Source organism: Parasteatoda tepidariorum, chromosome 4, assembly GCF_982258835.1.
Source record: "Parasteatoda tepidariorum strain Cologne lab strain chromosome 4, Ptep-v5.0, whole genome shotgun sequence".
Classification (NCBI taxonomy): Eukaryota; Metazoa; Arthropoda; class Arachnida; order Araneae; family Theridiidae; genus Parasteatoda; species Parasteatoda tepidariorum.
Genome location: NC_141758.1, coordinates 99,093,829 through 99,118,872, shown reverse-complemented (window position 1 = coordinate 99,118,872; position 25,044 = coordinate 99,093,829). Strand labels below are relative to the sequence as shown.

At 28.3% G+C, this 25,044-nt stretch overlaps 1 protein-coding gene across 4 annotated transcripts in view; it reads right to left on the bottom strand.

The window, feature by feature from the left end:
* Window positions 1-24,602, bottom strand: part of LOC107450009 (activating signal cointegrator 1 complex subunit 2) — a 33,756-nt gene extending 9,154 nt beyond the window's left edge. The window contains exons 1-14 of one of the 4 annotated variants that reach the window (XM_087161797.1): window positions 24,540-24,602; window positions 22,763-22,843; window positions 20,148-20,308; window positions 19,765-19,836; window positions 17,191-17,305; window positions 15,185-15,382; window positions 12,262-12,464; window positions 12,104-12,184; window positions 10,883-10,990; window positions 9,351-9,440; window positions 8,888-8,962; window positions 6,044-6,200; window positions 3,893-4,054; window positions 1,644-1,738 (exon numbers count right to left, since the gene is read on the bottom strand). In XM_087161797.1, the coding sequence (XP_087017923.1) occupies window positions 1,644-1,738; window positions 3,893-4,054; window positions 6,044-6,200; window positions 8,888-8,962; window positions 9,351-9,440; window positions 10,883-10,990; window positions 12,104-12,184; window positions 12,262-12,464; window positions 15,185-15,382; window positions 17,191-17,305; window positions 19,765-19,836; window positions 20,148-20,308; window positions 22,763-22,843; window positions 24,540-24,587 (1,646 nt within the window). In that variant the 5' untranslated portion in view covers window positions 24,588-24,602. Of the gene's footprint in view, window positions 1-1,643; window positions 1,739-3,892; window positions 4,055-6,043; window positions 6,201-8,887; window positions 8,963-9,350; window positions 9,441-10,882; window positions 10,991-12,103; window positions 12,185-12,261; window positions 12,465-15,184; window positions 15,383-17,190; window positions 17,306-19,764; window positions 19,837-20,147; window positions 20,309-22,762; window positions 22,844-24,120 lie in introns of all 4 variants that reach the window. The other 3 variants (XM_016065711.5, XM_043043556.3, XM_071181655.2) reach the window with 3 other exon arrangements.
* Between the last annotated feature and the right edge of the window lie 442 nt (window positions 24,603-25,044).

Sequence of the window (25,044 nt, the reverse complement as noted above, 5' to 3'; positions counted from 1 at the left end):
ATTTTTCAGGGGAAGATTGCGAGCCCAAGTCGAAATTCCGGAAAATTTCTTGAGTTAAAAAAGAAAAGAAAAAGACAGCTAAAATTGAAAAAAATTTAAACAGGTTTTTTTTCTTCCTTTTTCTCAATATTTCTTAGTTTACTTAAAATATATTTAAAATTTTACACATACCTATACCATTTACACATACCTATGATGACCTGAAGAAGTAATTAAAACTTACAAATATGTCTTTCTTTCTTGAGTTTATGATTATATCAACTATTTACTGATAAAAAAATGAATATTGATCATAAATATAAGCTTATAAAGTATCTCTCCAGCGCTCCCTTACAAACAAGTAAAATAAACTGTGTTTTTAAGTTCCACCTTTGAAAATTTGATTTACAGAAACTTCTGTAATCAATGATTTTTTTAAACGTCTGGACCTTCGATCTCCGGAAACTTCCGGATCACTGTTAGCGAAAATTCCGGAAATCCGGATTTTTTCTGGAGCACAATCAGCCCTGATTTTCAAAAAAAAATTTTCTTCTTCAGCAGCCTACACGTAAGACACCTGCTTAAGAATGACTGTTACAGAAGTTATGAAATGAGGTGTAAAATGAATCTGGAAAAAGAGTAGGGTTTATTAAGAAAATTTTCGTTCCAATACAGATTCAGCAATAATTTGCTTTTTGACAAAAAGGAGAAGATAAAAGGGTTCTTTTTCCCACGCTAACTTCTTTTAAGTTAAAAAAAAAAGTTTAAATTTCTAACATTTCTATAAATTATATGTATGCTTGAAATAGAATATGATGATTGATGAATGAAAATTTGGACAAGTACATGAAAAATTAACCTGAAAATTTTTTTAAAACTCTTTTCAGAATCATAAATTTTGTTTCCTATTTTAACCCTTTCTAAGACCGTGGCTAAGACTTTAACTTTGGTATGCTATTCGTTATTAACTTTAGCTCTGATGAAGTAACATTGAATAAAATTGGTTACTAAGTTATAATATATAATTCCCTTTTCCATTTGGAGTATTTATAAAATTTATTTTACAAACGAAAAGAAATGAAAGTAATTAAGTCTCTTACTTTTTCATTACATCTATTGGGTGGTAATAAACATACTTTTACCACAAAAAAATGCAAAAATTCCAATTAATTTTATCAACTAATCAAAATGAATTTTTTTCATTTAAATTCACAAAGTGCTTTAACGCACCCTTACTACAAATAAAAGGACAATTAAAGGGTTAAAAGAGATTTTTTAACATAATTTTAAGAAAAATTAATTACATTCATACTTGAAAAATAAAAGAATGAATAGAACTTCAATCATCTATATGAGAAATTAACATGAAAGTAGTTTTATAAACCTCTCATAATAGACTAATATTTTGAAAAGGCTTTATAACAATTAATTAATTATGTACTTTGGTATGTAATTAATTTGGTGGTTAATTAATTACGTACTAAGGAAATTAATTATGTACTTTGAGTGGCATTTAGAAGATATATATAAAAATGTTACCTGAAATGATATTTAATACCCAGTCAAATAAAATCTTGCCTCAGAAAACCTAATACATTGTGTATAAAAAGTCTAGTATATTTAGGGAAAGAGCATTTTTTAAGAGAAATGGAAAAAAGTCTTACTGCTTATCAAGACAGCTTAAATGATCAGGCAAGGAATCACTCAACAAAGCATTTATCACTTGTTCTGATTCATAATCATAATGCTCTAAGCACTTCTGAAATATGGTAAGAAACTTTTTTAACATTTAATCAGAGATATCATAGCTTAAAATATCTAAGAAAAAATTATGTTGACAATAAAATTTAGATACCTTACTTTTATTTTTCAGAATTAGCTACAATTAATAAGGATTTAAAATAAAATTAAATAACAATTCAAGGTGCGCAGCCAGATTTTTCAACAAAAAATATGCACCTTTTAAGTATTTTCTAAGCACTCAAAAAATATTTTTAATCACTTTCCAAAAAAGAAAAGAAAAAAAAACAACATCATAATTAGGATTTGTGCAATAATAAAAATTATTTCTTTCTATCGCTTAAGGTTTTAACATATGAATATAAAATTAATAAAATTCAAAAACATTTTCACAAACTTCACATAATCATGATAAAATAACTAGTTTCTGATAAATATTGCAGGAAAAAATTGCGAAAATCATGAATTTTTTGCAATTTATAACGACAATCGACACAGCAAAGAAAAAAATCTGTTTTTAAAAGATAGAAAATTAAGCACTTTTTACAAACCCAGAATGAAAAAACCACCTTTAAGGGCTTTTAAAAAATGTCAATCAAAAATAAGCACCTATAAGCATTTTTTTAAAAATGCTACGCACCCTACAATTGCAAACACAATGTGTGCCTCGGCCATGGATTTTTGCAAGCAGAAAACACACTTGCTTCTTTTAACCCCTTTCATTACCATCACTCCACCTGGTGGCTGAATTAAAAACTCAAACAAAACACAAGATCGACAAAGACTAAAAGGAGCAAAAAGAGAAGCCTAAGTTTACTTCTCGAAGTTCCTAAGTTTTTTAGAGGTGGGAGAAAATACTGACTGCATAGTTTGTTTGAATACATTGTCCAGTTGAATAAATCATCAGCGAATTTCCCATCCCAGCAAGAAAATCATTTTTAGTAAGAGTGGAGTGCAAAAAGTTTGAATCCAAAGGAGATAATTCCCTCTCCCAGAAGTCCAAGATATATATGTCTCTGAGAAATATAGACATGAGAAAAAAATATAATGACAATTAAAAAAGTAGAGTTTATAAATGACATAAGAGAAAAGTGTGTTTATTGATTACCCATTGGTCAAATTCTTTTTTTTCTGGATAGACTTTCGCTAAGGCCATGTCACAGGCTGCAACAGCCTGAACAACTCTAGCTAGGAAATATCACTGGCATGAGGCAAAACTTCACCCAGTCATTTTGATGGAAGCGAGACAGATGAGGTTAATGAACATTTTATACACTTATAGTGGGAAGCTAAAAAACTGGTAGTTCGTTTATAGTGGACTCTAATTTTATTTCCAGTTTTTATTTTTGAGTTTTATTTTAAGTTAATTGTAAATGGTAGCATTACTTTATAATGTGTCAAATCTCACTCTTGCATGCTCTTAAGCTTTTAAACTAGGGCAAATACGTAGAAATAAATCTCAGAAGTGAAATTTGCATAAAAAATATTCTAAACATTTTTCCTTAAAATTGAGGGATAGAAATTACTGGATTTTTTACAAACAGTTGATAAAATAATTTGTGATTTCTACCTTTTAAAGTCAAATTATAGTCTATCAAAAGACTTTAGTTTCTGCCATAGAATGTAAAAACTAATTATTCCCTCTTTAATAATTAATTTGTCATCTATTTAATCAGTTACACATTTATAAACAAATTACGCACTATTCTATTCACTATTTCCAATATTAAAATTGTTATATGCTAAAAAATAATTTTTAATAATTAATTTATCATCTATTTAAACATTTATAAACAAATTATACACTATTCTATTCACTATTTCCAACAATAGTATTGTTATATGCTAAAAAATAATTTTTAATAATTAATTTATCATCTATTTAAACATTTATAAACAAATTATACACTATTTTATTCACTATTTCCAACAATAGTATTGTTATATGCTAAAAAATAATTTTTAATAATTAATTTACCATCTATTTAAACATTTATAAGCAAATTATGCACTATTCTATTCACTATTTCCCACAATACTATTGTTATATGCTAAAAACCTTTTTTTCCAAAGAATTTGGATGTAGTGAACCACTGTTTATAGAGGACTAATTGCTGGGTCAGTTCACTTTAACAGAGTTTGACTGTATTTTCAAAAAAACTGGTAAACAAACCTGAATGAATCCTTCTCCATATCCATTCAAAATGTCAAGTACAGATTGAACAAGGGATTTCAGTTCTTCATGATCAGGAATGATGCCCTTCTTCTTAGAGAATATCTGATTTGTTGAATCATTATTTTCAGGTGGTTTATCTCGCAGTAAGTCAGCTAAACCCTGTTGCACAGACACAATACAAATGTAAGAATTTTGCAAAGATGAAAAGTACTAAATTTTTCAGTAGCAATAACTAAAAATTCCTTCTGTAAGGAGAGTAGATATCAACAATGTCAACCTTCATCTATGAAAAGGTACCCCAACATGGAATCGAGTTAGCATGTCTTATATACTAGGGAATTGTAATTGTAATTTTGTAGTGGTAGACACACTACATTACTCCCCCACTAGAATTATATCTGTAATAGAATTCGATGAACGGATACCACTAGTTGAATCATTGCTGTTTTGCGAAAAGACGGAGAGCTGTATTAAGATCACCATACTTTTTACTGATCGTGAGAGATGTATTAAGTTCAGACCCATGATTGCTCCTGTGTTGCCAGTAGCAGTCGAGTGTACGAAGGCGGACGTTGTGTTTAATCGAGACTGAGTAGCAACAGCGAGAGGAGGTGGATAATGTCGCAGTCACAACAAGTAACAAGTCAACAGTTCAATGTGGATCTGCCATCGAAGTAGGCGTGTTCAGATCGAAGTGGGCGTTACTGACAAGTTAAGCGTGTTCATATCAAAGTGGGAGTTTCTGTCAAGGTAGGCATGTTCACAGGTCACCAATGTGGGGAGAGTAGATATCAACCCTCATCTATCAGGGGTGATTGTGAGCCCAGATCAAAATTCCAAAAAATTTCTTGTTAAAAAAAAAAAAAAAAAAAAAGGTTTAAATTGAAAAATTAGAAAAAAATTAAAACATTGTTTCTTTTCTTCCTTTTTCTCAATATTTCTTAGTTTACTTAAAATATAATTAAAATTTTGCACATACTTATTACCATTTACACATACCTATGATGACCTGGAGAAGTAATTAAAATTTACGAATATGTCTTTCTTTCTGGGGTTTATGATTATAACAACTATTTACTGATAAAAATTGAATATTAATCATGAATATAAGCTTATAAAGTATCTCTCTGGCTCTCCTTTACAAACTAATAAAATAAACTGTGCTTTTTAGTTCCATCCTTGAAAATTTGATTTCCGGAAACTTCTGTGATCAATAATTTTTGGAAACGTCTGGACCTTTGATCTCCGGAAACTTCAGGATCACTGCTGGCGAAAAATCCGGAAATCCGCATTTTTTCCGGAGCACAATCAGCCCTGATCTATGAAAAGGTACACCAACATAGAATCGAGTTAGCATGCATTATATAATAGTGATTTGGGTATTTTTGTAGTGGTAGACACACTACACATCTTTTTATAAATATTTTTCAATTAACGTGTAGAACTTAAAAGAACAATCCCAATAAACTAGAGATGACTTAAAAACTTTATTTGCTTCCAAAATAAAAAAGATGGTAATTAAAGTCAACATCTTTCAAGTGCTTAAAAATAGAGTCCCATTCTGAAGACTCCCTCAGACGTGAATGAGAGAACAAAAGTAATTTGAAACAAAAAACGTAAAATTACGAAAAAAAAAGGAACAACACTAAAAGAGAAAACTAGAAAATCTGCAGTAGAAAAGTGTGAAACAGTGAAAGTATAAAATAAATAAATTAGAAAAATAATGTGAAAGAAAGGCATGACGTCCTAGCGGCCACTTCACAGCATGTGGAAATGTTTCACCTTGATCCTCTCACCTACCGGTGGTTTTTCTTTTTTTGTTATTCGCGTAAATTTTTAAAAAATATTTATTAAAAAACATACATTTCGGATCATAAGCCTATTTGTGCATAAGCTAAAGACTATGCTTATTTTATGTAAATTTATCTAAAATTCATAACTCTTATTTAAGCCATTGTAAAAAAAAAGCATGAAATGCTTGGAAATAAAAAAGTAGCATTTCAGAATTTCATAGAACGGGTATGAGCGTATTGGTTGCATCCCATCACTGACTTCACATTAACTAGAGCGAATGGTATAAAATTAGAATTTCGTATCTTCTAGAATTTGATAAAACTAAATAAAGAACAAATATTGTAAAATACATACTTGTAAATTTTTTACACGAGGTTCGTGAGAATTTTCTGGGGAAGATTTGTGAGATTTTGGACGAGCACCATTTGACACAGAAGATGAAGAAGGTACGGTTTGTGGTGAGTCATCATTTAGCAGAACACAAAATATTCGATTCACTTTCTCGGGATCTCTTAATATTAGTTAAGAACTAAAAACTAAAGCAAAGTTTAAGCCACTTGAACCAGTCTCAAAATTTCAAATAAATAAATGAAACCATTTATTTGATTGATTTATCATTATTATTTTTTTTTACAGTGATACAGCTTTTTTACAGCACATATTTTTTGTAAAATTTCATTTTTGAAAAACAGAAAACATGGAAAATATCAACCACTTCTACAACCAGCGGCACCAATCCGTTAGTTAAACTGGGTGTATAGCCAAATTATTCAACAAAAAATAAGCACCTTTTAGGCACTTTTCAAGCACTCAAAAAATATTTTTAAGCACTTTAAAAAAATATCATAACTAGGCAGAGTTGGAAAGTTTTTGACAATCGACGGTTTTATCTTGTTTTAATCGTCATGTCAAAAAAAAAAAAAACCTTTTGGCATTGTTCTTGACAACAAAAATCATGAAATTTTGAATCATGTAAAACGAATGGCGTTTTCATACGCTATGGACTGACTATAAGCTGAAATAGATTGGGGTTGAATTAATTACGAAAACGTTGTACAGAACAATGTGAACTGTGTCTTTTTGCATAATTCGAAGCGAAAATCAACATAGTAAAGGAAAATACTCATTTTGAAAAATGGAAAATTAAGCACTTTTTAAAATTACCCAATGAAAAAAGCACCTTTAAGGGCTTTTAAAAAACGAAAATCGAAAATATGTACCTTTAAGCACTTTTTAAAAACGCTACGCACCCTGTTAAACACTGATGCTGACCAATTGCTATATACCCATGAATTACCCTTGAAATCACCACCCTTTAAATGTGCCTCAACAGATCATGTTTGTAACTGGTTGATGCACACAGGTCAATATGCACCTCCCTATTATCTGAAGCACAGGCAAAAGTAGTGTGTGTTGGGATATCAGGATACTCCTCAACTACCAGGATCTGCTTTTCCAGGGGCACCGGTTTACAGGAACGGTGTACACTCGGATGGCCTCTTTCCATTAGTCTGATACAACAGGGTGGTAATCGAACACAGATGAAAATCCCTCACTAACAAAATTGGCAACTAAGACAAAGGAGAAAAAAGAGGACAGATCCCTAGGGCACCCCGAGGTTGTGATTCCCAGTGTTTATCTAAAGAGGGTAAACCTCCTGAGGGACATACTTAAGAGTGCAGGCTGTAATAATATAATGAATTCAAATACTTTCTTTCCAAATATCTTTTTTTTTAAACATGGAAACACGTTATTGGCAACAACTCTGTACAACCTGATAGATTTAACGACTTAATGCTTTTAAAATAATACTTTTAACAAAACATTACAATACATTAGTATTTAGAATGAGAAAAAAAATCAAGATAATGGTTGTTTGCAACTAGAACTTAAAAGGAAAAAAAAAGAGCATTTACTCTGATCGGACCAAATTCTTTTCGTCATTCTTTTCGGACCAAAAAATTTCTTCAAATTTGAAGTCTTCGAAATAAACTAAATTTTTTTTTGTATACTTCTTCAGTTACTTTTATAAATATCTTACAGACAACAGTGTTGTTTATTGACATTTACTCGAGAAAAAAAAATAAAATAGAAATTCACCAAATCTTGAATGCCAGGAAAATGACATATTAGCTTAGAAGTTTAAAAAACAGTCATTTTAAGTTAATAGTAAGTAACTCAACTTAAGTCTTTATGTTAGATGGACCATAAGTTGCTTAAATTAATTCTTTTTATCCACTGTAGAAAGAATCAAAATCTTTTTTGTTGCTGATATGTACAGAATAAATTTGTGTATAATAATCAATCATTAAATAAATAAATAACTTTGATTACATCCAACCATATTACAATCATACATTAACTTGGTATTAGGTTAATATTTGCTTTTCCTTCTTACAGTATTAACAGTTAAAAAAATTTTTTTGGTAATACTTCAATGTCCTGGAATTCATAGGGCAGGAAAATGACAGCCAATTCGCCATTTTATAGCATATAACTTTACTTTAATATTTTGGCCTAAGACTAATCTATGTAGTGTATGTTATTAATGATTTCAAAAATCCAGGAAAATGACAACCCAAAAACCTACTAATCTTGAAAATTTTTTTGAAATAGATTTTGAACCAGAGAATTGGTTCTTTATTCATGCAACAAGACATGTTCATATAGGAGAGTATCTAATCAATCTATTAACATAAGATATTGATTGCCGGCTCTTTCTATTTTGACTATAAACCACTAAATAAAAGTAGCCAGGAAAATGACAGATTTTCTTGGGACAAGCAAATTATTGACAGAAAAAATTATTTTAAACGAAGTTTTTGTAAATAATACCCTCTGCGTATATTCTAGAAATGCTTACACCGATTGAGATAAAAAAATTAGATATTGAAAAATTTATGGGAAGTTTTGAAGCTAGTTATTATTGGAAACATTGTTTGGGACATGCCAGGAAAATGACATTTTGAAGTTCAATTAAATTTTTTAATCATTCAAAACAGTCATTGCTAGTACAAAGTCATTTTAAAATGATAAGAGCAATGCAATTTATTAATTTTTTTTAAAAAAAGTTCTTTTAGTATTATAGTATTAGATCTTGGAGCAAGGGGCAGTGAATTGTCATATTTCGTGAGAATCACCCATATACACTATTATGAAAGAGAAGAAAAGGCATTAGCATTGTGAAGTAAAGGATACAGATGAATTTCTATTTCATTAAAAAATACCAAATCTTCATCAAGGGGATACAGAAGATTGTAGTCTATGAGGAAACTATAAAATAGAAAAATATCATAGAATAATAAATAAAATTTTTTGTGGAGTCAACTACAAAGTACAGCAACAGAAATCTGTAGTGAAACTCTACAGCAAAATGAAACATATTACTGATTTTTCATACGTAATTTTTTTTTCTCAAATAAAACTAGCTTCAATATATTTATATATACATAGAGATTCAGAAAGTGTCAGAAATGTTACTTTTTTTCTAGTTTTGGAACAAATTAATGAGTTGGCCATTGTCCTCAAATTAAATACCAGAAAAATAAGGGGACATTTAAATAATGCATAAATAAATCTGGAATTTAGAGTAGTCAAATGCTTACTGCGTATTCAGACTAAATCATCTGAAACAAACAATTTCTGCCTTTACTTTTCTTACCTTTTAGAAGAAATCAGTTCTAACATAACCTCCAAATATCCTTCTTCAGCTAGTAAATCAACTGATGCTTTTTCATCCTTCTCAGAACCTCTTAAGAAAGGAAGAAAAAAATATTACGTTTATGACTTTTAAAGATTGATATTTTCTTTTGAAATAGATACTTCGAACAATTATTTTAATTTTTGATGCTAAAATGATCAGTCCCTAAAATCTATTGCCGCCCCTAATTCCTTGAAATAAAAATTAAAGAAGAGGAGAACCAGAAAACAATAACATAAATGGAGTTTCGTTATTATTTACTAATTTAATTTTAAAAAATATCACAGACGATAATTAAATAAGAAAAAGGTGTTTTAACACAAAACTAGTATAAAGAAGAAAAGAAAAAAATTAAGTTCTCATGTTATAGAGAGTACAATAAAACTTGTCAAAATGTCAAATACTAAGATCCAATTCTAATGTTCAGTGAACCATATCTAAATTATGGAACTTTTCTTAGCACACTATAAGCAAAACCAGAGATAAAACTGTATTCTGAATAAACTCCTGTTTTTCCTTCTTTTTTCCCCCAACAGGTTTGGATTCCTGTCTATCAAAATATAGAGAGAGGTAACCATAATCTGGGAAATAGGATCGCAATAGTTTAAGTAGAAAAATGGTTATAAGTTGTGGCCCCTTAAAGTTAATTTCAATTTTTGTGTAATTTGCCATATTCTAAGAGCTATTTAAGAGAATCTAAAAAAGTTTGAACACAACTATAAAACAAAATCTCAATCAAAAAATCATAACTCATTGTAATCTAAAAATACTTTTTTATATTTAATAGCTATGTTTCATAAATTATATTTTCACAATTTACAATTAATTATATTAACATTGCACAAATTATTACATAATTTTAACTAATAAAAATAATCAATAAATCAATACTGAACAACTCTACAAACTCATGCACAAAACTAAAAGGCATATACCAACACAATTAATAAAGCTAAAATAATTTTTATTTATTTTCATTATTAAAATGATTAATAAATAAAATGATTAAATAATAGATTAATTATAATTATAAATAAAATGATTTCAGCTATCATTTGGGCAGTATTGGATTCAGCAAATAAAAGTGTCATGCAGCTGCTTTGGTAAAAGTGGATTTTTAAAAGTTCCAACTAATCTTTAGAAAAAGTAAAAGTAAAAAAAAAAAAAAAAAATTCGAAAAAGGATTTTAGTTAAATAAATTTCCAAAACTTTCATTAACCTGAACTTACTAGTTGGTGGAATTTTTGATACTCAGACTTTTTTTTAAAGAGCATTATAAAAGTTTGTTTTTTATTTATTTATTTATAATTTTATTATTTTTTCTTTTTTTGGATTGAAATTAAGCTTAAAAACCTAATTTCAATCTTAAAATTAAAAAATAACAAATTTGCACAGAAAAAAAAATATCTAATTTGATTTGAATGCTTTAATACCTTTATTTTAAAAGTGTAATTCAAAAGATAATATACAACAAATAACACTATTATACTAACTTGGCAGTCAGAAGATTTTGGATGTAAGCATAATTTAAAATGCTTCTGAAGATTTTAACCAGAAGAGTTTTGGACAAAGTTATTTTTCCTTTTATATCTTCAAATGCACTAAATATAAGAAAATAAAATGTAGAAGAAATAAAATAATGTGAGAGAAATTTAAAAAAAAAAACACACAGTTATAACAAATACATTTCAAGCAAAAAACAGAACTGATTTTAACTTTACTACTACTTTCTATTCAGTTTATACACTGGCAGAAGAAGAAAAAAACTATGCACATTTTTTATGAAATTATTTTTTGCCTTAAAATAGCTGACAGTGAAAACATAAATAATGTGATACTGTTATGAAAGAATACAACTCTTCTTGGCTTCATTGTTCATTTTCTTTTATCTGCATAAAGAAGCTACAGCAGTAATTGTTTAATTTAGTAAGAAGCTGTAAAGTATTTGGGGAAACTTGCCTTTGTTAAATGTTTTTGGTAATACATGTTCTTTTTAAATTTCTTATATATTTTTAGCACATTATTTACTTGGTTCTTTCTTATTTCAATGAGAATAAGTAATGTCACATGATTTAAGTTACGTTATAAACTACTTATTATATAATTTTTTAAGTTATGAATTCGATAATTTTTTGTGTAGATGTGTAGAATAATTTAAGAAAAACCAAAAAGGTTATTTTTTTTATATAATTTAAAATGATTTTGAAACATAAAATTTTTCAAATTCACTTTTCTTTTTTCTTTTACTTTATCTTTAAGTAAATACTGGATAATAACAATATGACAAGAGCATTGCTTTTTACGTATTATCTAAGGATTTGATCTAATCTAATGAAATTTTCTAAGGATTGAAAATAATTTGAAATGATGTACAAATCTATTTAAGGTAAAATTTCAAATGGACCAGTACATAATTATGCTCACTGGGCCGAAAGACCAGTTGCTTTTTTAAAAAAAAAATAATTTCTAAAGCTGATTCTTATCTCCATGGCAAGTACTAATTTTGCTCTACACAAGCCAAGTTTCTACAATATAGTATTTTTCTGACTGTGTTAAGGTCACAGACAAATTTGAATTTAAGAAGATTGTGAGGAAGATTGACTCTGTAAATTCTGCTAATGGTTGTGTGATAAATTATAAACATTTTTAAAAACTAATCAGGTTAAAACAAACAAAAAAACTCTGCAAAATTGGGTTTGTAATAGCAAAAGAACCTGTTATTTTCCAAGTCTTCTCCCATGTTAGACATTTCTTTTTCAAGAATAGAAAACGCTTGCTCATAAAAAATAGGCAACCTAAAATAAGAACGCATATTTAGTAAGAATACAAAACAATCATTACATTAAAATGATTAATGTTTAAGAAAATGTACCTCACAATGACTCCATTTTGATTAAATATTTGGCACGATTCAGGATAGGTTTCTATAAATGAATAAAGTGTGAAACTCTTATCTGTAATATAGTTCAAAACATCATGGTACGGAACTAATTCACATATTTCGCCATTTTCACTAGCTGTGCGTGATTTTTTAACTGAAATATCTAGCAACTTTTCTTCTACAAGATTAAATACCTATAAATCAAAAAATAGCAAGGCTGAGATAAATACTGATATTTTAAAAAAGTAAATAATTAAAATTACTAACAAGGTAATATGTAAAACTAGCCTGTAGCCTGACCTCTTCTTTAATAAATATACAATCAAGAGATTTATCGCTCTGAAGTTTTTTATGGCTTTATCAAATAATTTCATGCATAGTATTTCAGGCAAAGGATATATAATGCGAGAATAAGTCTAACTTCTTTGAGACGTAGCTGGGGCCAGATAGGTCCTTCTGTATGACAAGAAAAGCACCAAAGGTTTTGGAGTCGACGCATGTGCCCATCGTAGCGTTTCTAAACTTGTTTAATAACAAACTTTTCGCCATCTTTAAAGGGACTGTCCCAATATCTATTTAAATTATACACCTATGTTTAAATAAAAAATTTTATTTATTTTTTAATGAATTCGTCACAAGTAAATATTTTCCTTGTTTAATAAGTAAACCTTTTTTAAAACCATATAAGTCTGTAAATAGCAAAAGCCGACGGTTTTTAAGTCACTTTTCATTAGCGGTTTACATTAGCAGGGAGAGACAAAGGAGAGAAGTGTTTGTTGGGAGTGGAGGAGTATGGGGTGACGAGGGAGGGACCCTCTGTTAGGAAGCTTGTTGTTTTCATAGCAGCACTTTCACACCTCGATGGAGTTAACTGGTGCCTTGGAAGCAGGTTTACATGGGGGACTATGAGAGCTGGTCTCCTTCTCATTTATATATTCTTTGTTTCACTGTTGCCACCCAAATCTGGAAAAAAATTCCCAGTGTTTTCCCTGCATGCATTATACACAATATATTAAGAGGAAATACAATTACTTTGCTCTTGTGTGAGCTATATTGGGATAACTATACTGGTTTTAATCACTGGAAAAACTTAGAGAAATAAAGAACAGTTCAACGCACATAAAAAATTAATAATACACAGCAAATGAAATAGTATAGTATAGCTGAACTATCTTTAATCCATAATTTGCACTTTGAGAGGTCATTATTTTGTAAAAGAAGAAAATAAGAAACAAAAATTCACAGTATTTTCCCAGTTTATTAGGAAAAGGAACACTTGAACATACTTAAATATTGCTATAGTAAAGAAAATAGTTTAGTATAGCTGGAATATCATCCTTAAATATCCCATAGATAACGCATTGAGTGATTGCTGTTTTTTAAAAGACGAAAATAAGAAACAAAATAAATTCCCTGTAATTTCCATATTCTGACAACTAGGACCGCATTGAGTGGTCCTAGTTGTTGTAATAGCAAAAAATCACAATTCCCTATCATTTTAAATGATTTTTAAATACCATGCATCTTCCATACTCTCCCCTCTGGAGTGGAAAACCTGCAATTAAAACAACACTTTTACTCTTCAAATTAGAAGAGTAAAAGTGTAGAGGTCACAACAGCTTTCATATTCAAAAAGGAGAAATTTTTTCCTTGACTATCCTTGGTCAGTTTATGTAACATTCCAGGTAAAAAAAAAAAAAAGAAAAAAAGAAATGCAGCAAAATTTTAGAGAAATTTAATAAAAATGTAAAGGATATTCAATACGAAATAGAAACACAAAATACAAAAAAAATAAACATTTAAAAAATGAAATGATGAAAAGTAAATTCAACATGCATTGCAATGATTTAAATCTAATTATTAAAACTAGCAATTTCGATAATCAGATTTTGTAAATAATAAGGCATACTCAATTTAAAACGGTAATGTAAAAACCAATGATTAAGATAATCTGTTATGTTGTATATTTTGAATTGTGAGGGAAAAGTTTTTAAACTAACTTAGAAATTTCAAATGTAGAGCAATTCTCAAAAAAGCAGTATTATTTGGAATGCACTGGAAATGAATGTCCAAAAATTCTGGATACTTGAGCTTAGAAAACCTATCACACCATATTCTACCTTAGTCTATAAAAAGTGCCAGGCTTTAAATAAACATAAAAGTTTATATATTAACATAAATAATTATAACAATAATAAACTATAATAGTTTACACTTAAATTTTTTAAATATAGTAAATAAATAAAAATTGAAATTGTAATGAGAGAAAAAAAAAAGTTACAAATAAAATCATTAATAATTGTTAACTTTTCTTTAACACCATAATTTTCTGTTTTCTAAATTACGAATCAGTGAGCAATACATTTCTGAGTGATCACTATTGGCATCCCTCTTTTACCTGTGTAATCCAAGAAGCATGATAAAAATTAAAATGCAGATCTATATTATTATGTTACATGCATAAATTAATAAGCAGAATAGTTTATCTGTTACCCAAAATGCCCACTTTTCACTTTCTTCCAACATGTAGCTCAGTTTGTCTCAGCTTTTCATTGCGAAAGAAAGAAAAAAACTTTCATCAGACAATATCTGCATTAGTGTCTTACACAATATACAGGGTGGTACCACAATCATGGGAACTAAAACATGTATTTTTTGTATAGAAATGAAAGGTCTAAAGCGACACGTTGAGGCACAAACGCAATAAAATGACACAGGAAAAAGCATGTGCTTATTTTCATAATCAAAGTCCACAATCATTTTCCATGTTTGTGGAATCATTCTGTAAAGTACAATACAAAATGAGAGCAGTTAAATCTAAAGCTGATTATAACATTTGAAGCGTTACACTGTAGATTACAATACAAAACGAGAGCCAAATGTACAGCTAATTCTAGCTTGAGACACAACTTACCGTAAGTATCATTTTTGAAGTTTCGTTTAAGTCATCCATATATTTTGGTTGAGTTGAGAATATATTTTGCATCATTTTGCTGAGAAGGGCAGAATTCTTAAGACCATATAATGCACATAAGTCCATCAGTTTTGGAATGTCAAATATAAAATTGTCATAAACCATTTCTCCAAATGCAGAAGGTGTCAGGTGATTTTGCTAAAAGAAAACAGAAATATCAACACACATCAGAAAGGATGAAAAGTAGAACACGAAATAGAAAGAAACGACAATCATAGAACACACTGACTGATTTATACAAAATTTTAAAGTTAACCTAAATAGGATTTAAAATTTTAGCCTATTATAATGGACATCTACAGTCATTTTGTAAAAAATCTTAATGCATTCAGAATCCCACAAAACTCCCAGAAAACATTTTATTATTTTCTAAAGATTGGTATTTATTAAGTTATTTTTGAGCAAAAAACGCTTACTTTCATTTCCATCGGAAACAAGGAGTCACCTGATTATTCACCAACAGACATCACATGTGTCCATGTGCATTATAATAACATTAATTTAAATTATAGGTATAACCAAAACTGTTATACTCTGCATCTTCACATTTATAGATTTTAAATTTAAAAAATAGAGAAAAGAAAGAGTTGAAGTAATAAAATAACTGGGGAAAAAAACAAAAAAATTTTTCCTGCAAAATTATATTCTAAAGATACTTTTCTTGTTTATCAGAAAGGAAAGAAATACTCCTGAATTTTCTGTTCTTATTTTGGAATTAAAAAAAATTGACAATGACTGGCTTGCTGCAGCTAGAATTTTAAATTGATAAAATAAAAAAATAAATAATAAAAATTCTGAAATCACAGAAGTTTAAAAGTAATTCCTTCTAGAAATGATGATTTTTCTTTCATTTTTTGAAAGAACACCATAATTTTTAAAGAACATGATAAAAACAATTTATGTTTAATAAAATATGACTATACCCATGACTTTCCAGGTGCGCATATACCCTGCACCTGCTGTTCTTTTCCAATAGCTGGGCTGTGAAAGCCAATACATTCTTGCTTTCGTTTGAATTTGCGTAATTAAATCTAACTATTTTAAATGGTCAATAACTATTTGTATAATAAATTGTGCCCTAATGTAGCTAAATGAAAATGTGGGTTTAATATTAACATATTTTTATAATGATAAATTTTGATGGTACCGAATGAAACATTAATAATATCTGACAAAATTTGACACTAGTTGTGAATATTTCAGATTTTTTAGTTCAGTAAAAAAGGTGTTAGAATGAGTTATGTATATCTGGTATTACTTATTAAAATGATGCATTATAAATACAAAATAATTTTGTTCTTTCATTTTTTTTTAATATTAAAGTATAATATATTCCTCTTAAAGACTTATTTTCATGGTCAGCAAAAGAAATGTTGAATAAATTTTTTATATAGATTTAGATTTTAAAATGTAGGAAAGCTTAAGTTATTGATATTTTTATTTATTTAATCTAGCGGGAATTGTCTTCAGCATTTTATACATTATCTCAAAACCATAAATTTAATTAACAAAACTTTTACTAATAATTTGCAAAGGATGTTCATACGATATAAGTATTATCAAAACTAAGAGATCATTGAAATAGCCTTAGCAGATGAAGGCGGCACATTTACATTCAGCACATGTGGCGTCATAACCAATCACAGGGATAGTTTTTGATTGCATCACTTAGACTGGCACTAGGGGGCAATTTAAATGTTTAATAAGCTAAATAAATAAGCAGATGACAAAAAAAAAACAATCAGATTTTTGATTTCAGGAGAGAATTTACAACAAGTTAATTTTAAAAAAATTCAAAAAAATGCTTGTTTTTATTAAAAATTATGCTTATTTTTGATGTTCAGAAATTGAGGTTATTTGTTCAAATTTGTCCTAATCGGTCATGCAGGGGTACAGCAACTCACTAAAGAAATCAAAGTGTTACAAAAAAGTAATATTTTAATTACCTTAGATTCTTTACATGTTGACATTCTCAAGTAGACTAGGAACACTAATTTATGAACTTTTTTCAGAGCAGAGAGAAGATCTTCCCTAAGATTCAAATTTGGAATATCATAATCCCTAAAAAAAAATTATAAAGGTTTTTGAAAAATGAAGAAAAAACAGAAACAAATTACATTTTACCATCCATTCATGAAGAACATTGCATAGATATTGAAAATGCATAGTTCTATGACATTTATTTTTAAAAAAATGCAACAATTCAAAAAGGTAAACCTGGTCACCTGGAACACATTTGGAATTGGTAACGGCAACAATTATATCTAAGTTCATTAAAAAAAAAATAATAATCTAATATTCAAGGTAGATAAGCTTCAAAATTAATATTACAAAAGAGCAGAAATGTGTTATGTTTCTTTTTTTAAGTATGCCTATTTCAACCATCTATAACTTATTGGTAATTGATTTCATGAAAATTTTTACAACAGTCTGAAAAATATATCCATACATTGTCACAGTTTGAGGACAAAATTTCAGAGAATGCAAATATTTCTATTCTCAATAAATTTAATGGTTAACTTTTTATTTCGATGAAAGTGTAAAACAAATGATTTTTCAATGTCACGAGAACTGAGCATCAAAATCTATCTTTAACTTTATTTTCTTCAACCACATTAAACATCAGTATATAAGTAAATTAGGTTTAATTTAATTTCTAACAAACTTTTCAAACTTACAAACTTAAATCTTCTGCCAAATTATTTAAATATAAATATAAGATATTACGAGGGTGGCTGAATTAGCGTTGCTCTTGCCAATGTCCTTTTCTGATAATGCGGCTATAACAGATCTCTCATATACTGCAAAGCGTAGATTAAATACTACTTTTGATTGGCAGGTCACAAGAAGATTCAAGTGTCCTGGCCTGCTTTTATTCATATTATGCAAAATTTATGATTTTACTTAAAATGGCAACATTCTTTTTATTTTGCACCTCAAGGTCTGTGAGGAAGTAGAAAGTTTATTATGATTACGATTTTCTTTTCATCGTCTGCTTCACTCAAACATCTTATTAATTTTTCAATTTCAGTTATATTCAACAAAAATCCCCCAACCACACTATCAATCTACACTAACTGTCCATTTAAAAATTTTTCAAAATAGAAAGAGAAACTTTTAAACTTACAATAAGATGCACTTGCAATTGTAAATTATGAGCAATACCATTGAGTTAATCCTCGATTGTTGTATTATCATAATCATTAACAATATTTAAAATTCTGAATTTTCGACAGGTTGAGAATGTAGTGTATGTTCATAATCACATTTTTTCTTAGCATTCATGTGACATTTTCTGTAATTATAATGAGTACACAATATTTTGTCCTTGTGAGATTCAATTCATGTAATATTTTATCCAGACACCATTGTGAACGGAAAAAACTTGATTTTTGAATCAGGAAATTTTGAATTTGAACTTGATTTCGAAAATTTTATTATTATGTTATCTCGCAGAGAAAAGCTTGTTCATGCTATTTCATTTATTGGCTTAAAGCTGTGTGCAAAAAACTACTTATTTCATAAATTATTTAAATTTTCCTTTCTTACAGGGTATCTGCTACACTTAAAATTTTTCAATTCTTGACTAATTCCATGAATTTTTCATGACTTAACGAAGTTAATGTTTTCTCCAACAAAAGCACAACAATAAATTTAAAAATGCATTTGAAATGATAGGTATAAGCAAAACTGTCATTCTCTGCATCTTCATATTTATAGATTTTAAATTTAAAAAAACAGAGAAAAGAAAGAGTAGAAGCAATAAAATAGCTAAAAAAAATACAAAAGCAATTTTTTTTTCCTTTTTATTTCTCAGAATTATAATCTAATGATACTTTTCTTGTTCATCAGAAAGAAAAGAAATACTCTAGATTTTTCTGCTCTCATTTCGGAATTAAAAAAAATTTTTGCCTCTGACTGGCTTGCTTCAGAATTTTAAATTGATAAAATAAAAAAAAATAACAATAAAAATTCTGAAACCACAAAAGTTTATAAGATAATCGTTCTAGAAATGATGTTTTTTCTTCCATTTTTTGAAGAGAAAAGAATAGGATAAAAACATTTAGGATAAAAACATTAAAGAATAGGATAAAAACATTTTATATTTTAATAAAATAAGACTGAGTGGAGATTTTGTTACAAACTCAGATATTCAGAACACCATGAAATTGGGGGAAGGAGTAAATTCCATTTCAAAAATTAGAATTTTCGGTGACCTAAATCTATGACTTTCCATGATTTTTTTGAAAAAAATAGTTAAAATCATAACATTTCATGACAAATTTTGTTCAATACTGAAATTCATGACTTTCATTGATTTTTCGTGACTTTCCTGGTGTGTGGATACCCTGTTCTTAATGCATTTATATCCTGGAAGACTCTCAAATTAGAGCTTTTTCAGGTTATTTTATAAGATAATGAATATTAATAACATTAAAATCATTTATAAAAAAAATGACTTGAGTAACACAGAATGATAAAGGGAAATCACAAGTCATGAATAAAAAAATAATAAATACCTTGGTGCTTGTGACAAATAAGATTCCAAACACCGATGAAGGTTTTCATCGTATACAATCTGAGACCAAAATCTACATGATGAAGGAAAAGTTGTTTAGAACATTTATTTTATGCAAACAAAAGTAAAATAGTACTTCTCATGTGCATTACAAAAGTAAAATTTAGTTAGTCTAAAGTAAGAACTCCCCTAGCCATTTGTCTGGATTTTTTTTTTTTTTTATGATTAAGCTGCAGCTAAGTTAAAAATATGTACGTAAATAACAAGAAAATAGGTTCATAGAAAAAAAGTACCAGCACATTGTAAAATAAAAAACAAAATGGATACATTTTTATTAAGTAGATAATTTAGTTTAAAAAAAAAAAAATTTACTGACTAGACTACCTGTGGTATGGTAATTTAAGCAACCAATGAAGGTCTTCTTCTATGAACACCATATATTCCAACCATTCTTCCTCGTCTGGGCTCAATTTTTCACTATTCAAATCACTTTGAGGAGGAGCTCTGAAGTTAACATAATATCGACTTTCCATAAAACCTATATGCTGGGGGAGAAAAAATAAAACTAAATAACAGTTATCAGAAAACTGTAGAAAATTAAAAGAACTCAGTTAAAACAAAAAGAAAATTGTAAATTGTAGTTGAATCTTGATTACTTGCCTTGTGTCAAAGAAAAAAAGTTTTTACTTCCAAATACATGAAGCCATTGAAAAAATTTTTTTTTATGGAAATGGACACAACTTAGGATTACAAAAGAATTTTCAACTGGATTAGATTTTGACTGTATATACAAAATCCACAGACACAAGTTGAGCATCATACTTTATTTTTCCTAAATCAGTGGAGGACTAACCAGATTGCTTTTGATTTGGCATAAAAAAAAACTCTTTTTTAATGGATACTCAAAATTTTTATTTCTTAAAAATTAAGGAATTGATTACAAAAATTGCATTTACGACTAATATAAGAAATTTCGTGGTATAATACCAGTTAGGCATCTTGATATAGTGATATAATATATAAGTTTGAATATTGTCAGCGCCTAATACACATTAAGTCAAGTTTGAATATTGCAGAAGGATTTTTCTTTTGAAAGGTAAGAAAAAAAAATTGTTTTAAAATAAATTTACACATAATATTTTAATCATGCATTTAGATCATTTCTTTTTAATGCGCTCAATTTATGCCAATAGTATCGTAAATCGATGTAATGTTTCGATTAATTTCCAAGTGGATATCAAATATCCGGGTATATTTCAAAAAATATGGGAATTTTAAATCGTGCAGTTGAGTATTTACTTTTTAAGGCTTACTTTTACTTTACATAGGTAGGCTTACTTTTACTTTACATAGTAGGCTTACTTTTTGAGTATTTACTTTTTAATCGATTTTTTAGCTGTTATTGCTATTGATTTCTCCATAGTTCTTAAATCCAATATTTTTCATACTATATTATTTATTACAACAACCTGATCTCAAAACGAAACACGCATTAGAGGAGTCCGATTTGTAAGATTTCGTCATCGATCTATTTTTCGGCAACTACAACGACAGATTTCATGATTTTTAATTCTTCTATTGTGATGACTATTTACAAAATACGAAGGAAATAATTTGTGCGCCCCCAACAAAATGCGAGAATATCACCTATAATATTAGAATAAAAAATTATGACATGTTCAATTTTAAAAAAATTACATGTATTTTTCTTAACACAGTTCTTTTGTTACTTTAAATGAGTAACATATATGTTTGTGGTTATTAAAGAGTATCTTGCAGAAAGATATTAGTGATAGAGAGTTTTGTCGCAGATAGCTCGAAAAAATTCTGCCACTGGGGTTAGCTTCTAATAAACATTAAGTCAAGTTTGAATCAAGGTAAGAAATTGAAATATTTTATTATGCTTATTACGGAATATTTAATTTGGTAAGAAAAATGCAATAAAAACACCCATTCCTATTTGTTGGGGGAACACGCTAATTATTTCCTTTATCGCATATTGCAAAGCAGCATCACATTAAAAAATAATTAAATATCATGAAATATATAACAGTAATTACCTAATAACAGATCGACAACAAAAACATGTGAATCAGATTCTTCAGAAAGGGGTTACTCAAATGCATATTTCTTTCCAAGATATGATTGTTGTAATAAATAATATTGTATAAAAAATATTGGGTTTTAAAAACTAAGTGAAAATCAAAAGCAATAACTGCCAAAAAAATTGATAGAACCATTGGCGTAAAAAGTAAATGATCAAATGCGCAATTGGAATTTCCCATATTGCTTGAAATACATTGAGATATATTGAACACATATTGAATGAGTACATATTGAAATATATCGGGATACCTAAAATCAAAGTCAATAACTGCCGAAAATACAATCAAAATCGATTTAAGATAACGGCATAAATTGAACGCTTCAAAATGTGATTATTTAAATGCGCAATTCAAATTTATGCATACATTTCTGCAGAAAAGCAAACCAAATTTTTTTACTTTCCAAAAGAAAAATCTTTCAGCAAGAACTTCTGCAAAGTTCTGTGAAAATGTAGCAGCAATTCTGCCTAGGCCTAAAATTATTTGTGTTTACAAATGGCTGTGTGATTCGCGACCTTATCTGCTTTTCAGATAACTCTTTCTAGGGATATGAAATTTCCACCAATAGTCAGCCAGACTGTTTTTGTAGGACAGAGTTAATAGAGTAATTTTTAAATAGTTTATCTGGAATTTTACAGATTAAATGTAAGTCACATTTATAATAACGTAATTTCTTAACAATAAACATACTTTTTCTTTTTTTTTTTTAAATTTCTGTTTAAAACACTCGGGATATTGTTATATAAGGGTTTGCAATAAATGAGTTTTGACTGTTTAAAAAATTCTTCAAATTTAAACAGATTATGTTATTTGCCTTTTAATTCATAATATAATACTTACTATATATATATAAATTATAAAAATGAGTATAAATTCAAAAATATAATATCTTACGATTCCTGAGACTTTGGTTTGAATTCCATGTTTGCTACAAACCTCAATTTCAGATTTGTCTAGAGGTGTGAATTCATTAATCTGAAAAAAAAAAAAAAAAGGCAAATCATTTTAATCTAAGAATATCAAAATAATTTGCATCAATACCTTACATCCAATAATTATAACAAAATAAAAAAAATTGAAATATCCGATTATTTTTCATTAAATTTGATTAAATAAAAATTGCAAAACCATAAAAATATTTCAAATTTGATACATAACTTTAAATTTCGGGTATAGATTTGAAGTATGCTTGTCGATAAGAAAAATAAGCCCAGCACTAAAAGCGGCCCTCCATAACTGTCTTAAAAAGATATAAAATGATAAAAAGAATAATTTTTTAAGTTGTTCTCTTTGGTAGTAGTTTCATAATCTAGTTCTGCCTTCTCAAGAGAATCAAATAGTTAACCATTTTGTAGTGTAAGTTTTGTTTAAGACAATGAGTTTAAAGTTTGTAGTAAAATCTTAATTTTTCAAAAATTTTTACCATTAAACTGGGAAGACAATTTTCATATTAATCAATATAGTAACTGATTTTTTTTTCTTCTAAAAAATTATAATTTCCATTATAAAAGTTGACCTGGTACATAAATCTAACACCATAACAAAATGTCTGATTGTGTAATTGTAAAACTTCTGATTCTATGTAATATAACTTTGGGCCACCTTGTATTACAGTTAGAATTTCGGGGGACATTTCCGTATCGTGATCTGTCGTGCCATCTACCATCGCCAAGGTGATAAATAGATTTTAAATTTGAATTTTTTTTTTTAAAAAATGTAGATGCTTGCCCGGGGGTGGCTATGAGTTATACTTTTCGAGTTAGTCTTTTTTTGTAATGTTTTTTTTTTTAGTTACTCGCGAGTCACTGCTCGGATGTTTCCAAAACTTGGTGATTATTCAGCCACAGATCACGATACGGAAATCTCCCCAAATTTTGAGAGACAGATCTATGACCTATAAACAAAATCTGACAATCAATTTTAACTTTTGATTGAATTTACTGCTCATTAAGGCTATAAGGAGAGTATTTTGTGATAAGGGCCCTAAAAACAAATCAGCCAAGATGCTGATCCGCTCCTAGTTTAAATAGCTAAATAATTTAACTGGGATTTTATTTTAGAAGATTTCTATATTGGTATATTTATTTAAATTTTTGCAAGTTATCCTTTGGAGATGGTTGTAGGCGTAGATAGATACATACAACAATTTCCTAACATATAATTTAGAAGCTAAGTGTAAAATAAAAATAAATTTGGGTTTTCCTAAGACAACGAAACTTTTTACAGGTTCTACATAAATAATTTATTTTTACATTTACAAAATAAATACTTCTGAGGCAGCCCAATTTAAGTTTTTTACATCCACGTTTGTCTCTTTTCATGAAATTCTTTTATTTAAATTTTTTTCCTTTTCTTTAGTTTTTCATCTCCTTTTTTTTCCACGTAATACTACTGCTGCTTGACTGAAATTTGGAGTAAAATGCAATATTCAGATACTTTATTTAGAATACAGAATAGAACACTGAACTGAATGTTCATAGAGGATGAAAAATGATAGATACAAAAAGACAAATAAAATAAGACAACAACACGACAAATTATTAATGCAAGCAAATTCATTCACATGTTTATTAAATAAATGTCAAGTTAATTTCTTTCCTTACCGAGTCTACAGAATTTCTTTTCGAACATGCCATACTTAAAAATCCAAACCAAAACAAATCTTATTTACCTTATTTTTGCCGGTGGTTCTCTCTAATCTCAACAGATGGCAGCACATTAGAGAGCAAGTTCCAATATTTGCACTGGTGACACCAGAATACTACCGAATGGTGTGAATTTTTCACACCAGTGCACCGCACCAGTTGTTTCTTTATTCAAAACCCGGCGACAATGAAAAAACGGTTTTTCGGTTTACCTTTTTTTGTGATTTATCTCATTACTGGCTTAAAAAAATTTTTTTCTGTAGAAAGTGCTTAGTTCTAAAAAAAGAGTTCTCATATGGAATTATAGAAAATAGTTTATTTTGTATAAAAAAAATTCCTTGGTGTTTCTGGTTGAAAGTATTTGATTGCGAATATTAGTTGATTTTACTATTATGCTTGAAAGCTTATCTTTTTTTTTAAATTTTACTATTATTATTATTTATATATGTAGAGAAAACATGTAAAAAACTGCAGAATAATAAAAAAAAGAAAAGAATAAGAGAAAAAAAAAGAATAAAATGAATTACTTAA